The 15,282-nt window shown below is 42.6% G+C and overlaps 1 protein-coding gene across 13 annotated transcripts in view; it reads left to right on the forward strand.

Moving 5' to 3' along the window:
• SRPK2 (SRSF protein kinase 2) overlaps positions 1 to 15,282 on the forward strand; it is a 273,846-nt gene that overhangs the window by 196,393 nt on the left and 62,171 nt on the right. For all 13 annotated transcript variants that reach the window (XM_039517267.1, XM_039517333.1, XM_039517259.1 and 10 more), the window contains 3 exons: positions 2,697 to 2,862; positions 7,443 to 7,468; positions 9,628 to 9,874. In XM_039517267.1, the coding sequence (XP_039373201.1) occupies positions 2,697 to 2,862; positions 7,443 to 7,468; positions 9,628 to 9,874 (439 nt within the window). The remainder of the gene's footprint in view (positions 1 to 2,696; positions 2,863 to 7,442; positions 7,469 to 9,627; positions 9,875 to 15,282) is intronic.

Below are 15,282 nucleotides of genomic sequence, written 5' to 3' on the forward strand. Positions count from 1 at the left end.
ATGCTCTGAAATTGAAATGATCCAAAATTAGCATCTTGTATTCTATGTGTGAACATTCTTGATTTTTGTTTAAACGAACCATGTGTAGTAAGTAGTCAACTCTCAGAGGCATAATGGTCTGCAATCCTGGCCCTGTGGATGGAGGGAAGGTTAGTTATCAATGAGAGAGAATCTGATAAGTGGTGCAAAGTATCTCTTGATGTGGAGCAGTAAAATTTTTATATACATGACCTTTCCAAGTGATAAAATGTACCACAGTTTGGATCCCCCTAAACGACATATATAGGGATATTAACGGAATATTTCCTGTCTGCATTTTTTTGACACCCGGGAAAAAAGTAGCTTTTCTTATCCATTTCAATCTTTCCCTTGCCAGATGATGTAAATAAAAGCCAGGGATTATGTCCAGTCTTGGTCTCAGTCCCTCACAGATACTTATAGAATTTGATATTTTTCTCACACAGGTTTAGTGCAGCATCATATCTTCTATTTTTAGATTATAGCTATCTGATTAAAGTTGGGGCTAAGAACATTCTTATCTATAAATCCTAACATTAGTATAATTCTTTGTCACAGATCATGAAATTCACTGTTATTTATATCATAAATAATAATTTGAAATTATGTCACAATAATAGAAAGGATCACTGTACCAGCAAGCCTCTTAAATACATTTGATTTAATTAAAGCTTTTAAGACTCTTTGCGGGTGTGTGAGAACTATTTTCTGTGTAATGTATATACCCTGCTAATGCAACAAGATAAAATTTTTGTATTGTTCATGGTTTTTACCATCAAATATTCTATAATAATTTTCTATCACTTGAGACTTTCAAATTCCTCGTCAAAAATGTTTCTTAGCTGGATTAGTAGAGAACAGGAACCAAATAAATAAAATAATAATAGTTTAATAATTATCAAAAGATGTGATTCAAAATATGTATTTATTTTAAAAGAAACCCCAACCAAAATTAAATCTTAACAACACAAAGGTCCCATAAAAATTTGAGCCTTTTGGTTTTGTCCTCTACTTCCAAAACTGGGCAAAAATCCTTAACTTTATCAAGTGTGCAATTGCAAATTTTAGCCCTATGTCTGAGAATCAGTTACTTAAGCTTCACTGAATTCCTTATCTTTCTAGCATTAAAGCAGATTTTTTTTTGGGGGGGAGGGAACTTAGGGCCTTTAATGTATTCTGAGAATCTTTGTCTTGGTCTCTGTGTTATATAGGGATTGTTAAAATGAGGAGCTGCTGTGGTAGATGGAGTAGATGAATTGTGAGTAAAGCTGATCAGGAATTTTTCATTTAAATGTTTTTAACTGGAAAATGCTGATTAGTCAAAACCAAAACTTTTCATTGGGAAAGTTTGTCAGGTCAAGGATAGAATTTCTGGTGAAAACTAGAATGGTGTGGGAGAGAAAGAGAAAGGATTGACTCTATAGCCAAGTTGTTAGGGCATACCTGGGATGTGAGATAGATGGGTTCAAGTCCCCGCTCTGCCTGATGTGGAGCAGAGACTCAAATCTGGGGGTCTCTCGCATCCTAGGTGAGTGCCTGAATGATAAGGCTATTGACAGTTCTGGGGTGGACAATCTCTCTCCTGTTTTTTGTGAAAATTTTTTGAAAGTTCTCAGTTTCATTCCAGTGCAGAGCAGGCGAGTTTTTTAAATCTCAAAAATTTTTGCAAGATGGGAAAACCATTTCTCAACGAGCTCTAATCATGAGCACTTTGTTGATGTGGATGTTACTTTTAGTGTCCTTTCTCTAAAACTTGGACTTGTTGTCATCATATATCCTTTGAGGATAAACTGGGGTTTCTATCCTTTAAGAGAAAAATCCCTGCTCTTTCAGTTGATTTTTCAAATAAACAAGCAAGTTTTGGAATTTAGTGGACCAGATTTGCACGCACAAATCCAGATTAGCGATTCCAGTATTAGGGTTTTGAACCCACACCTTTAACTTTTAAAATTCATCATATCTTGAATGATTCTGAGAAGGGTTGGATTAAGAATGTGCTGTGTAATGTCTTGATAAAATGTTTAGAGGGGCACAGGGTTCTTGTGGATAAAGCACAGAGATTCTATTTTCCACACTGCCATAGACTTCTTCAGCGACATCAGATAATTCACTTAATCTGTCTGTTCTTAATGGTGTTGTGAGGCCTAGTTCATTTGTGATTGTAAAGTGCTTTAAGATTTTTTGATGGACAGTGCTGTAAAAATGCCGATTAATATTATGAGGGTGTCATTTTTTCCTTATTACCAATTTTACACCAGCATTTATGTAGATTTGTGTGATAATTTACAGGGTGCTTCCTGCATATAATGTAAAAAATGTGCCCTGGGCTAAATAATCTGTGACGACCAAGATTTTATAACAAATAAACTTGGAATGCCAAAGGTGAAATAGATAAAAGTGGACAAATCATCATAACATGTTGGTCACGTTGGAAGCTAAGATAATATCATAAATCTAAGGAAAATTACCTTTTGTTTAAAACAATGCATAAAAGATATTTGACTGTTTGAACATTCAGAATATTAACATCTTATAAAATACTTATATACTACATTGAAGTCAAGTTTTCATATTTTACTGCATTTTAATTAGAATAATTATTTAAACAGTAAAACAATGTATGTACTTATCTTGGTCAGATTATGAAATTATTTTTCAACTGATTTTGTTGTATACAGGTCCTTCAGGGTTTAGATTATCTACATAGCAAATGCAAGATCATCCATACAGATATTAAACCAGAAAATATCTTGATGTGTGTGGATGATGCTTATGTGCGTAGAATGGCTGCTGAAGCTACAGAGTGGCAGAAAGCTGGTGCTCCTCCTCCTTCTGGCTCAGCAGGTACAGTAATAGAGTTAAACTTGCTGTAAGTAAAACTGCATTGGAAAACAGATGATAATCATATTTAACTTGTTCTAATTAGTGAATATTATATATTTTAAATGACTGAATTAAATATGTGAATGTTAATTACTTGAATGTATTCCTAGTTTAATGTAAGTATTAATTTAGACCACAGGAAAGCCATCTGAGGGATATTTTCTGTTTCTCAGGTTGGTATGCTCCCAGTATTCAGAGTACTGTAATATAGGGAAATGATGTGCCTAAACAATCTTTCATATTTTTCAAGTTGGGAACTCAAATGACAACTTTTAGCTGCACTGGAGCCCTGCTATACTGCAATAGTCACAATAGTTAGTAACTTTAAATTGTTTTCCAATTCTGTCCCAAATTCATTACCTTAAATTTCAATTAGTCTGACTTCTAATCTAGGCATTATAGTTAGATCTAGTGATGTCACAAAAGTCTTGGAATCCCTGATCTTTGACCTTTGAAAAGTGAATGTATTGTACATACATCAGTGTCCTCTTTTAGGTATACTTCCCACTCACATATAAAATAGCTTGTGAAATTTGCCTAGGGTTCAGATTGGACTGTACCTTTTTTTCCTGATAAGGATTTGCACAGTGTGGATGGCTAGAAGAGTTCACAATGAAACAGTAAAGGGATACTTAGAGAAAATGTGGCTTTCTAATGGTCATCAGTCTTGTGGCTCCTGGTCATTTATCAATCCACGGTATTAGCCACAGGAATGGGGAAAAGATAATATTTAAGACTGTTATTATATAGCACTATGGAAAAATGTATAGGGAACAATAGTTGAGTTGTATTTTAATAAATGTAGTCTGTTACAGGAGGAATCTAGCAACCTTTGCGGTTAAGGTTCCATAAATGTTTCCACAATCAAGCACGTTGTTTTCAGGTCTTCACAATTTTCCGAAATACTCACCATTTAGACTGAAACTTTTCAGGCTTAGTCTTTGCCTGAAGATGATTTGTTTTTAAGTTTGAGCAAGAGTGGGTCAGCCATCTGGCATATTATATGCTTGATTTTAGACATGCGTAAAGTTTTTTTTTAAAATGTGTTAGTTTTGAAATAATGTGTAATCATGTAACTAAAGGCTGTATAGTAATTGCACAGGGAGGCAATAAAGATTGTGCTTGCAACCTTGATGTTGTTTCCTGACTTTTAAGTGACTTACTGTGCAACCTTAACATTCTCTTCAATGAAGATATTTGATTTAATTATTTATATAGTTGGTTCTTAGCCAATGGTAATTGTTACTTATAACACTTCCCCAGAACTAACTGAAGATGAGTGCAGTATTTAGCTCTTTGCATAGTTCCATCCTGAGCTACATGGTGTGATGGTGTTGAATTTTGAGAACCTGCTAAAAAAACAGAGCTCCTGTTAGATCCAGAGGAGCACTCTGACTCACAGGTGCCAACTTTTGTTGGCCCCGGTGGGTGCTCGCGCCCCCTCCCTGCCCCATTGGATCCCTTCCCAAATCCCCGCCCTGGCCCCACACCCCCTGGCCCTATCCTGACTCCGCCCCCTCCTTGCCCCATTGGATCCTTCCCCAAATCCCCGCCTTGGCCCCGCCTCTTCCTCAAGCGTGCTGCATTCCTCTTCCCCCCCCCCACCCTCCCAGGCTTGCACAAAACAGCTGTCTCACTGCGCAAGCACTGGGAGGGAGAGGGGAGAAGCAGGATGCGGCAGCCCGCTCAGGGGAGAAGGCGGAGGTGAGCTGGGGCGGGGGGGGGGGGAAGCGGGTCGGGGAGCTGCTCCGCACCCACCAATTTTTCCCCGTAGGTGCTCCAGCCCTGGAGCACCCATGGAGTCGGTGCCTATGCTCTGACTTAACCAACTGTTCAGAACTGAAGTTGTAAAAGGGCTTTGCAGTCTCCATCTGCCTCAGTTCTTTTCTTTGCTTAGTTAGCTACAATACTGCGACCTTTGCTCATGTCCAGAGAGCTTTTCTTATTTTTTTCCATTTCCCCCCCAGTAGATACTTTGTGTTTTCAGGAGTTTTTAGACTTTTCTTTTTCTTCTGTGCCATTGCATAGTTACTTCCAGGCTCAAAGTGGACTTGGGCCCTACCAACTTCACAGTCCATTTTGGTCAATATAATGGTCATAGGATTTTAAAAATAATAAATTTCATGATTTTAGTTATTTAAATCTGAAATTTTGTGGTGGTGTAATTGTAGGGATTCTGACCCAAAAAGGAGTTGTGGGATGGTCACAAAGTTATTGGAGGGTGGGGTTTGCGGTACTGCTACCCTTACTTCTGCGCTGCTGCTGGCGGTGGCTCTGCCTCCAGAGCTGGGCAGCTGGAGAGCGGTGACTGCTGGCTGGAAGCCCAGCTCTGAAGGCAGACCGCCACCAGCATCAGCACAGAAGTAAGGATGGCATGGTATGGTGTTGCCACCCTTACTTCTGTGCTGCTGACTGCAGAGCTGGGCCCTTAATCATCTGCCACCAATCTGGCTGTTCAGCTCTGAAGGCAGTGCAGAAGTAAGGGTGGCAATACTGCAACCCTCCCTAAAATAACTTGGCAACTCCCCCTGCAACTCCCTTTTGGGTCAGGACCTCCAATTTGAGAAATGGTGATCTCCCCCCGTGAAATCTGTGTAGTATAGGGTAAAAGCCAGATTTCATGGTCTGTGATGCATTTTTCATGGCCTTGAATTTTGTAGGGCCCTACACGTGGTTAATCTGGCTCTCAAAGACCCCTGGGAAGAGTTTGTGATGTGTTTTGTGTGTCCTCTCTGTGTTCATAAAGTCAGATGTTCACATAGATTAATTTGTCTTGGGGAAGCTCATTCCCTCTGCTAATAGTTGGATCCTTTACACCACCGGCCTTCTGAGATGCCTACACCACAAAATTAGGTCGACTTTAGTCAAGTCAACCTACAGCCACCACAGCAATTAAATCGGCTGTTGTATCTACATTGCCTGCCTTCTACCCATGATGTGTGTCCTCACCAGGAGCGCTTGCACCATCTGAAGTGAGGTACTGATAGCTGAATGGGGGCTCCCAGCTGAGCCCCCCTGCCCTGGGGCTGACAGCCAGAGCCCAAGATGAAATGTGAAATAATAGCAGCTGTGAAACTGACTAGAACAGGGGTCGGCAACCTATGGCACGCATGCCAAAGACGGCACGGGAGCCATTAAAAATCCTGCCCAGCCTTGCCCGGCCCACTCTTCTCTGCCCTCCGCCGCCCCCTACCATGGGGGCAAGGGACAGGGGACAGAAGCTTGGTCCTGTTGGCTCCCCTGCCTCTTCCCGCAGTGTGCTGGGTTCCTGCCCCTCTTCCTCCTCCTTTCCGTCCCTCCCTCCCTCCCTGCCGGCCAATCAGCTGAGGGAGGGGGTGGGGGAGGAGCGGAGTCAGTGTGCTCGCTGCTCCAGGCAGGGACAGGGCCTTGGGGAAGGGGGGGGTAATCGGGGCATATCCCCACCAGCCCCCTGCCGTGAGCACCCCACGACCCCAGCCCACACACTCAGCCCTCTGCCCTGACCCCCCCACACACACACCCAGCCCTCTGGTCACAGCTCGGTCAGTGCTGGGATGGAGACTGGCCCTAGCTTTGAGCCCCTCTTCATTGACTTCAAGGGGGCCTCATACCTTGTCTCTGTGAAAGCCTACTCCCAAGCAGGAATTGATTTTTTTTCTGTTCAGTCCAACACCTTATTCAATTTTGTTGCTCTTCCCTGAACTACTGCAGATTTGTCAGTATTTTTTTGGAAATGAGCAGTGGCACTTTCCATGGCTAGTTCTCTTTTTCTCTGTACTGCCCTCCCTACTGCTGATTGGTCACTCTTCGTGTTCTGGCTTTAGTCCACTTTCGTTCAAAGCCCCAGTGAGCACACATTTCTGCCAGTTCACTGCCTCCTCCTCCTAGCTGCTGGTTCCCAGCCTGGTGGAAAGGTCAGGAACTGGTCATGGGGAGTTGAGTTGCATAGGATTAGCTGGGATCCATGCAAGTTTCTGGCAGCAGGGAGGCTAGACAGGACTTGCTAAAGAGTCCTGACCTAACCCAGCTAGTGGAATAATTTTGTTTAAACTGTGGTATTCTGAATAAGAGACTTTTGCTTTATTCTCATATTATATTGATCACTATATTTAGAGGGACAAATTTTAAAACTAATTGCTTTTAAAGTGGGAAAATGAGTAGGCTGGTAACAGTAAGACAGTATGAGTTGGGGAATTGTCTGTAGGTTCATAGATTCATGGCTAAGACCAGAAAGAATCACTGTATTCATCTTGTCTGACTGCCTGTATAGGCCACAGGATTTCCCTGAATTAATTCCTGTTTGAACTACAGCAGATCTTTTAGAAAAACATCCAATCTTGCTTTAAAAATTGCCTGTAATAGAGAATCCACTGAATATCACCTCTGTTCCAATGAAGACAACTAATTGTTTTAGGTTTGTGGATACTTTTAAGGAGACAAAATACTACTGTACCGATAAATAAAAAAGGCAATATATTCTATTTTATATTTTATTTCAGAATCCTTTTGTAAAAATGTACTTACATCATCCTGTGAGTTTGACTTTATTTTTTCTTTTTTAGTGAGTACTGCCCCACAACAAAAGCCTGTAAGTATATCTGTATAACTCATATCTAAAGCATCTTGCTGTCCTTTAGTTGTTATTAACTGTTAGACTACTGACATTTTACATTCTATACAGAAGCGCCTCTAACTATAGCTTTTGTCCTTAAATGAGCACATTTTGTGCAGTTCTGCAGTCTTTGTTCATTTTTCATGATTTTGTAGCAAGTTATATCAAGAGTGGTCTAAGAGTTCTTTTCTAAGATACATTTTTTTCTTTCATAGTAATGATACATTTATTTTAAAAAAGAAATATGAATTATAGACAAAAATATATAATTGCAATTTTTAAGCACAATATTTACCCTATCATGACTGTTGATGCATTTTTTAGCAGTCTCCAAAGCTATAATAGTAGCTTCATGTGGAATGAAGTTGAGGAATTGCCATTTTTCATCTTTTTTATGGAATAATCCTGATCTTGCATGCTTACTGTTATGCACTGTGAGCAGTCCGATTGACTTCAGTGATCTATTTCTGACTGTGCTGCACAGTTGCTTGAAGATTATGGGGTCTATTCATGAACCTTTCAGAGCAGAAATTTGCCCTTCATTTCGTACACTTAAATCAATTATTTTGAATGACCACAAGAAGAAAACTTCCATATAGATATTAGAAAACTCAAAATCCAAAAGATGCCATATTAAAATTGAAAATGGAGTCAAAATGTCACAGTAAAACTACATCAGTCTGCTATCTCCAACCTGTTAATTTTTCTTCTGCTTGCTGTTACTGTACCTGGAAGTTCCTTTTTTCATTCCTTAGTGTATATAAAATTAGAGCTTTTATCACTTCCTTCTGCCATTAGTGATGCATATGTTTTTGACATGAAGTGGGTAATAAAACTGCTTTTCATATTTATGGAATTGTAACTAAACAGCACATAAATGATTTAAAATACTGCATATACTCGATCATAAGCCGATTCGTTTATAAGCTGATCCTTCCAAGATGGATAAGAAAAATGGAAAATTTTTATGATCCGTTCATAAGCCAACCCTATAATTCAGGGATCAGCAAACTTTGGCTTCCGGGCCATCAGGATAAGCTGCTGGTGGGCCAAGATGGTTTGTTTATCTCGAGCATCCACAGGCACGGAGGTAAACCTAAGTAGACAAAGTGTCCCGGCGCACCAGCTGCTTACCCTGATGGGCCAGGACAGCAACTGGTGGGGAAAATTTTTGGGGGGGAGAAGCTGGGGCTCAGGGGAGTAATCCCTGTGACCATCCCACATGACCCCACACCTAGCCCGGGACCCCCACACTCTCCCCATCCCATCCCTTCCCACCTTATCTGGGGAGGACCAGGGGAGGAACTCTCTGGCCTGGCTGATGCTGCCCTGGCAGGCTGGGCAGCACGGCCGCAGCATGTTCCAGCGGGCTGGGCCGGGCCGGGCAGCGCGGCCACAGCCTGCTCTTGGGGGGTGGGGTCAAGTGGCACAGCTGCAGCCTGCCAGCCCCGGAGCTGCAGCTGCTTTGGAGGCTGGGGGGAGAGCAGCGTGGCCAGAAGCGGAGAGACTCTGGTCCCGCCTCTTTCCTTCTGGCTCTGCTGCCTCTCCTTGCTCCTTCTGTTGGGGCTGGGGGCTGTGTCCCACCCCTCCCTCTCTATACCCGTTCATACGCCAACCCCCTTCTCTGGTGCTTCTCTTTTTTACTAAAAAAATTCAGCTTATAAATGAGTATATACGGTATTTCTTCACCTTTTTACATCCATTTTTTGATTGTTAGCAGCTATTTTTTCACTGAGTTGGAATACCAGAAGAATAATTAAAACATTTGTACGTTGTTAGCAGAGTACCTTCCATATGCATGAACATGATCAACAGTAGTCTAAAGGTTAAGGATGTTGCAGTTGAGTAAGGTTAAATGAATCAAGTCAATTTTACTGTACCATTTTCCATATAATTTGCTTTTTAGTTTCATTAGCAGAGTACTCCTGGCCTGAGGTTATGTACTTTTTTTTTTTGCTTTACATAACGTTAAGTGCTTTTTGAGATGAAGATTAAATGGAGAACATAAATACTTTCATATGGTACATATGGTATCCAGAATTTGCAAATAGAGAGCTATAAAAAATTATTTAAACTTTGATGTGAGATGCTTGGAAGAATAATCAGTTGACGTTATTTATCTTCGTTAAATGTAGGTTGGGAAAATATCTAAAAACAAAAAGAAAAAACTGAAAAAAAAACAGAAGAGGCAAGCTGAGCTACTAGAGAAACGCCTGCAGGAAATAGAAGAACTGGAGCGAGAAGCTGAAAGGAAAAAAATAGAAGAAAATGTAACCTCAGCTGTACCATCAAATGAGCAAGAAGATGAGTACCACCCAGAGGTCAAGCTAAAAACAGCTGATTTAGAAGAGGTAGCAGATGAAGAGCCTGGGAATGATGATGGTTAGTAACTTCTATTTTATTGATACGGAAACTAATTTGTAGTCTGAGATGGAGCTTGAACTGTACTTTCTGAGACTGGTTTATCTTAATTATGAATTAATCCCACAAAATCTCTAAAACGAATAGGTTTTCTATTATACACAGTGTAGTTGTAACCATGTCAGTCCCAGGGTATTAAAGACACATGGTGGGTGAGATAATATCTTTTACTGGACCAACTTCTGTTGGTGAGAGAGAGAAATTTAACATTTTTACTTTGCTGTTCTTCAGGTGCTTGTCCATATGTGTATTCGGTTGTAACTACACATCTAAATTCCTTCTAAGCTGTCCAGCCGCGCAGCTGGCCAGCAGTCTATCAAGTGCCACGCACTTCAGCTGCCCCTGTCCTCACTGCTGCGCTACTCCTTCCCTCTGCCTTGGAGCCCCTGGCCAACGGCTCCCAGGAGTCTCCTCCTTGCTGTGCAGAGTGGGGTGGAGGTGGGGTTCGCTGATGTCAGGATGTCCCTCCTCCCCTGGCTCCTGTACCCCATCTCTGAAGGCGGTGGGGGGGAGGGGAGAATACACGATAGGGCTCAGGAGTGGGATGTGCTGGTGGTGGCTGCTGCTGTGTCTGAAGTAGGCTTCAGATTGGTGAGTGCTGATCTACTTAAAGGGGCAGTGCATGTCTTTCTCACACACACACACACACACTCTCTCTCTCTCTCTTTCACACTCACGTCCCAACACATACTTGTATTATTGTTGTTGTTACATCTTGATACTTCCTGCAATGCACATATATTCTTTGTAATTTTATTCTTTCAAAGTGCTGTTATTTGGGTTTTTTGACTGGTCTATGCATTTAATAATTTTTATTTCTCTCTTATGCTTAAATTTAATTCTTTGAATGCTGAGTTCTAAAATGCCTAACATGTCCTGGCTGGAGTAATTATCCCTATGGTAACTTATTAAAAATATATATATTATATCTAGGTTTTTTTGTGTCTACTAGTGGTGCACATCCGCACGTTACCTCGATATTGGTTCACATAAAATTCATTCCGCACATGAATAGAAAATAGTGGGAACATTGCTGCACATATGCCCATGCATGTGAGATCACAGATATATATTTTGTTAGGAGTGTCCTCTTGATCTATGCGTGCACCCGGACTAATCTCATCACTCTACTGGGGATATGGAGGACCCCAACTGCTACTTCTGTTCCTTCTCATCCCCACTGGCCTGAGATGGAACCCTTCTGTGTCTACATTCCTTAGCTTTGGCTTTCTCATTGATGTGGACACAGTGGCAAAATGAGGACAGACACATGCATGGAATTAAGTGGCAGGCCACAACTTTTATTAAACTTTTAACACAAAGGAGGGGCACTACCCACCCATTACCCATAGTCTCCTATATCAGACATTTAATTGGTTCCATTGTGGGGATTACAGGGCTCCTCACCATATAACCTGTAAGTGGTGTCTGGGTTACAGAGCTTCTTATCATGTAACCCCTAACATGAGGTAGACTCTCCTCAGCCTACCCCCCAGGAGTCAGCTCTGTGAGTCCTAGCACCCTTCCCCCCACAAGACCTCAGCTTGCAAGGGCTACAAGGTCTGACCTTGGCCCACAAAGACCACAAGATCTCACCTTATCAGGTGAGCTCAAGGCCCATCACCTAAATTCCAGGTCTTTTACCTCTGGGAAACATTTATTTTAGTCTCTTGACTGCACCGGAAACTGTCCGCGAGTTGCAATGAGTAAGCATCACCACCCCAGTACCTTAGTTAGGTACCATGCACATTTCTACTTAACCCACTGTGGCATGCAGGCACTGTGAGGAAGACAAAAAAAATCCCTGGTTCTCTGCCAGTTGGCCCATGGGAGAAAAAATCCTTCCTGACCCCCTAAACAGGTGCTCGGCTTGACCCACAGCATCTGTCAGGCAGGGTTCCCATTCCTAGTTCAAATGGGTAGGGTGGGCTGCTGGAATGGAGCCAGAAAAGGCTCCACATGGCCCCTGCACTGGGTTACATTCTTGGATCTGGGCCAATCAGCAACCCTCTCCTCCAGCTGTCCAAAGGGTGCCAGAGATTCCCATGGGAGGAGCTACTTATTGTCCCTTGGCAAGCGCCTCCCTCCCTGAAGAAGTTGATGCTGACTGCATCTGTTCTGTTGTCATCGGGAAAACCTTCTCCACTAGGTAAACCATTGGTTCTGGCAAAGTCACCGACACTGGGTAAACATTCTGCACCAATAATGCCCTTGGCTCTGGGGAAATACTTGGCACTGATAGACTTTCAGCACCATGTACACTGGTACTGAGCACTTCATTTCAGGGGCCACACATCTTCGCCAGCACTGGTACTGAGTGATTTGCAGGTATCTGGTGAACCTGAACCCCATTTTGTCACAAGGTATACATTTATCCCAGCTACAAGTTACAAGACTTTCACCACTACCAACTGACTGTCTGGTACTGATTGTAAGTCAGACTCTACTCCTTACCATTCCTGCCACTGCTTCTCCTCCTTTTGAGTCTGCGGTCTCATAGTTTTCATCAGACTGACATCAAGGTGGTTTTAGATTTGCCTAATTTCTCCCTTTGGGAGCCATCCATTGATATTCTGTTTGAAAGAGGATCTAGGATGTAGCACCATTCTGTGGGTGGAGTTTTCTGCCTTACCAAGTGCAATGGTACCCACCTGCTTGGGCCCCATCTCTTTTCATATAGTACCCCCTAGTAGCCTTTTTCAAATCCCTGGGCTATTTATAGGAAGCATTACCTCATACATCCTCATGTTCTTGGTGGGGGTGGGTGACTCAGAGATGTCAGCCCACTCAGTCTCAGGAACGACCAGTGCAAACCCAACAATTAGAGGAGCAGTCAGCGGAGGAAGAACATCCCACAGAGGAAGACATGTAAGTTCCACAAGCCATTGCCACTGCCACCTCCTCTTCACATGAGGCAATGATTCTTTCACCACTACCATGTCCGAACAATTATAGGATTTTTCAGGACCTAATGAAACGAGTAGCTGAGACTTTCCAGATTGCTCTGAAGTTTATTCAGGAAGCACCTCATAAACATTTTGACATCTTACATACTACCATACTAGGGTGAAGTGCTCTGCCTGTTAATGAGGTGCTATTAGAGCCTACTACATCTGTCTGGCAGACTCCAGTAATTATTTCTCCAGTGTCCAAGAGAATGAACAGAAAGTATTATGTGCCATCTTAAGGGGGTAGGATACCTCTTTTCCCACCTGGTCCAAGATTTACTAGTTTTGGTGGCCACAAATGAATGGAGTAAGCAGCATCACTTTAAGGTCTTGTGTACGCAGTGGGGGAACGTGCTCTATGTGTGTGTGTGTGTGGGGGGGTGATTTCTAAAGAATACTAACATGTGATGCTATTTGAAACAGTACTATGTTAAAGCATACTAGGGAACTTTTAATGCACACCAGCAGGGTCAACATGGACCAATTAATATGCAACACATTAGTGTACTTTTGAAATCTGACCTCTGTGTAGCATGTTACCCCACACTCTAGACAAGCCCTTGGATGACACCATATGAAAAGGAACTGAAATGCTTGGATGAAAAAATTATTCATCTGCAAACCTACAACTCAGGATTTTGAACTGTCAGGTTCCCAAGGCCGAAAATGATTTTAATTATAATAAATTCACAGACTTTATTGATCAATTGCCATAGGAATACAGAGAGCAGTTCTAGTCTTTAATCACTGGAGGTCAGCTGAGGTCCTTGTTGCAGACAGTGTTGTATGCTGCCGATACAGCTTCCCATTGGATAGCAACATCAGTAGTGATGCTTCAAACTTTGTGGATTCAGTCATTTGGAATCCAGAGGGAAGTCCAAGCCATAGTGGAGGATCTTCCTTTTGATGGCTCAACCTCTTCAGCGAGAAGACTGATGAGTCCCTGCACATGCTCAAGGATTTCCTATTGATACTATGATCCCTTGGTATTTTTATCCATACAATAAAGAGGAGATATAATAGATCTCAGTCCTTCCCTAGAGAGAGGATTATTAATAGCACTAGAGGCCTTCTGAGCCCCAAAGGACGTGACAAAAGTTTCAGAAGAGTCAGTCTTCTACTGCCCTGCCTCTTTGTTGTATCTGTCTGCAACTAGTGAGTTTTCCTTTTGACAGTCCAGTTAGGAGCTGCGAATTGATCATTCTACCAAATCTCCCTTCTCTCTTCTTGCCTACTATTTGGGAACTGTATTTTCCTATTTTGGGAGTATAAATCGGTAACTCACTGCCAGCGTGTCCCCAACATAGCAGGGTCTTCCCTGCCTACAACCACTGTGGCCCTGCAGTCATCTACTTCCTCTCATGTCTTGGCACTTCAGCCAGGTCACGTATAGCCCCACTCCTTCCAGGATAAACCAAGTCCAGCACAACAGTAGTTTAGTCGCAGGCCTGGATCCTTGCTTCCAGGGATCTTCATGTCACTATCCTCAGTGGGCTGATAGGGGAACCTAGGCCCACCCTCTATTGCTGGGTTCCAGTTGGGGATCCTGTAGTAAGCAGGTAAATTCTGGCTATTAAATCCTCCCTCAACCTGTCTCTAGTCCCTTTCTTACAGGGCCTTCTTGGGCTCAATCCTCTACAGATCCCCAAAGGAAAGTAGATTAATTACGGTGAAAAAGGCAAATATAAAGGTCCTGCACCAGATCTACCTACCCCAAGGAAGCTCTGGCATCTAGCAGTTTCAGGATAGCCTCTGGCCTAGCCTGGCCTTGCTCCAGGCTGTCAATATGTTTGCTGTGGTCCCAGCCAGGCCCTCCCACTCCTGCCAGTCAGCCCCTACTGAGCTGGGCTTTTTCCTCTTTTAATGCCTCCCTCTAGGCTTGACACTTCTCGCAGGTGTAATGGGGTTTGGATTACTGAGCCCACAGATTCTTATTAACCCCTTCCTGGCCAATATGGGTTGTATCGGAGAGCATGATGGAACTGACTAAAATTGAACAAATGGGTCCTAGCATGATATCATTTGGCTATGGGATTCATTTCCATACTTACACCTACCATTCACCCTCCTTCCATCTCCTTTTTCAGAGACCCTCTCATAATAAGCTGTTTTTAGAATAGGATTCTCTCCTAGCTCTCAAAGCAATAGAGGAGGGTCAGGCTTCTGTTCTAAGTTTTTCCTTATGCCAAAGAAGATCCTGGTCCTCAGAATGCTCAACACCTTCATTGGATTGGTTGCAGCTTTCAACCTCCAGGATGCTTGTTTTTACATTGCCATGCATTCGGCACACAATATGAGGAGCTGTGGATGTGACAAAGAATCAGATCCCCGGAAGGACGGCCCCAAGAGTGTTTAGATTAACCTCACTCGACCAGGGTTGGCTGGACAGTAAAGTTGGGATGCAAAACCTGTGATCCCCAA

This window comes from Mauremys reevesii, linkage group 1, assembly GCF_016161935.1.
Source record: "Mauremys reevesii isolate NIE-2019 linkage group 1, ASM1616193v1, whole genome shotgun sequence".
NCBI lineage: Eukaryota > Metazoa > Chordata > Testudines > Geoemydidae > Mauremys > Mauremys reevesii.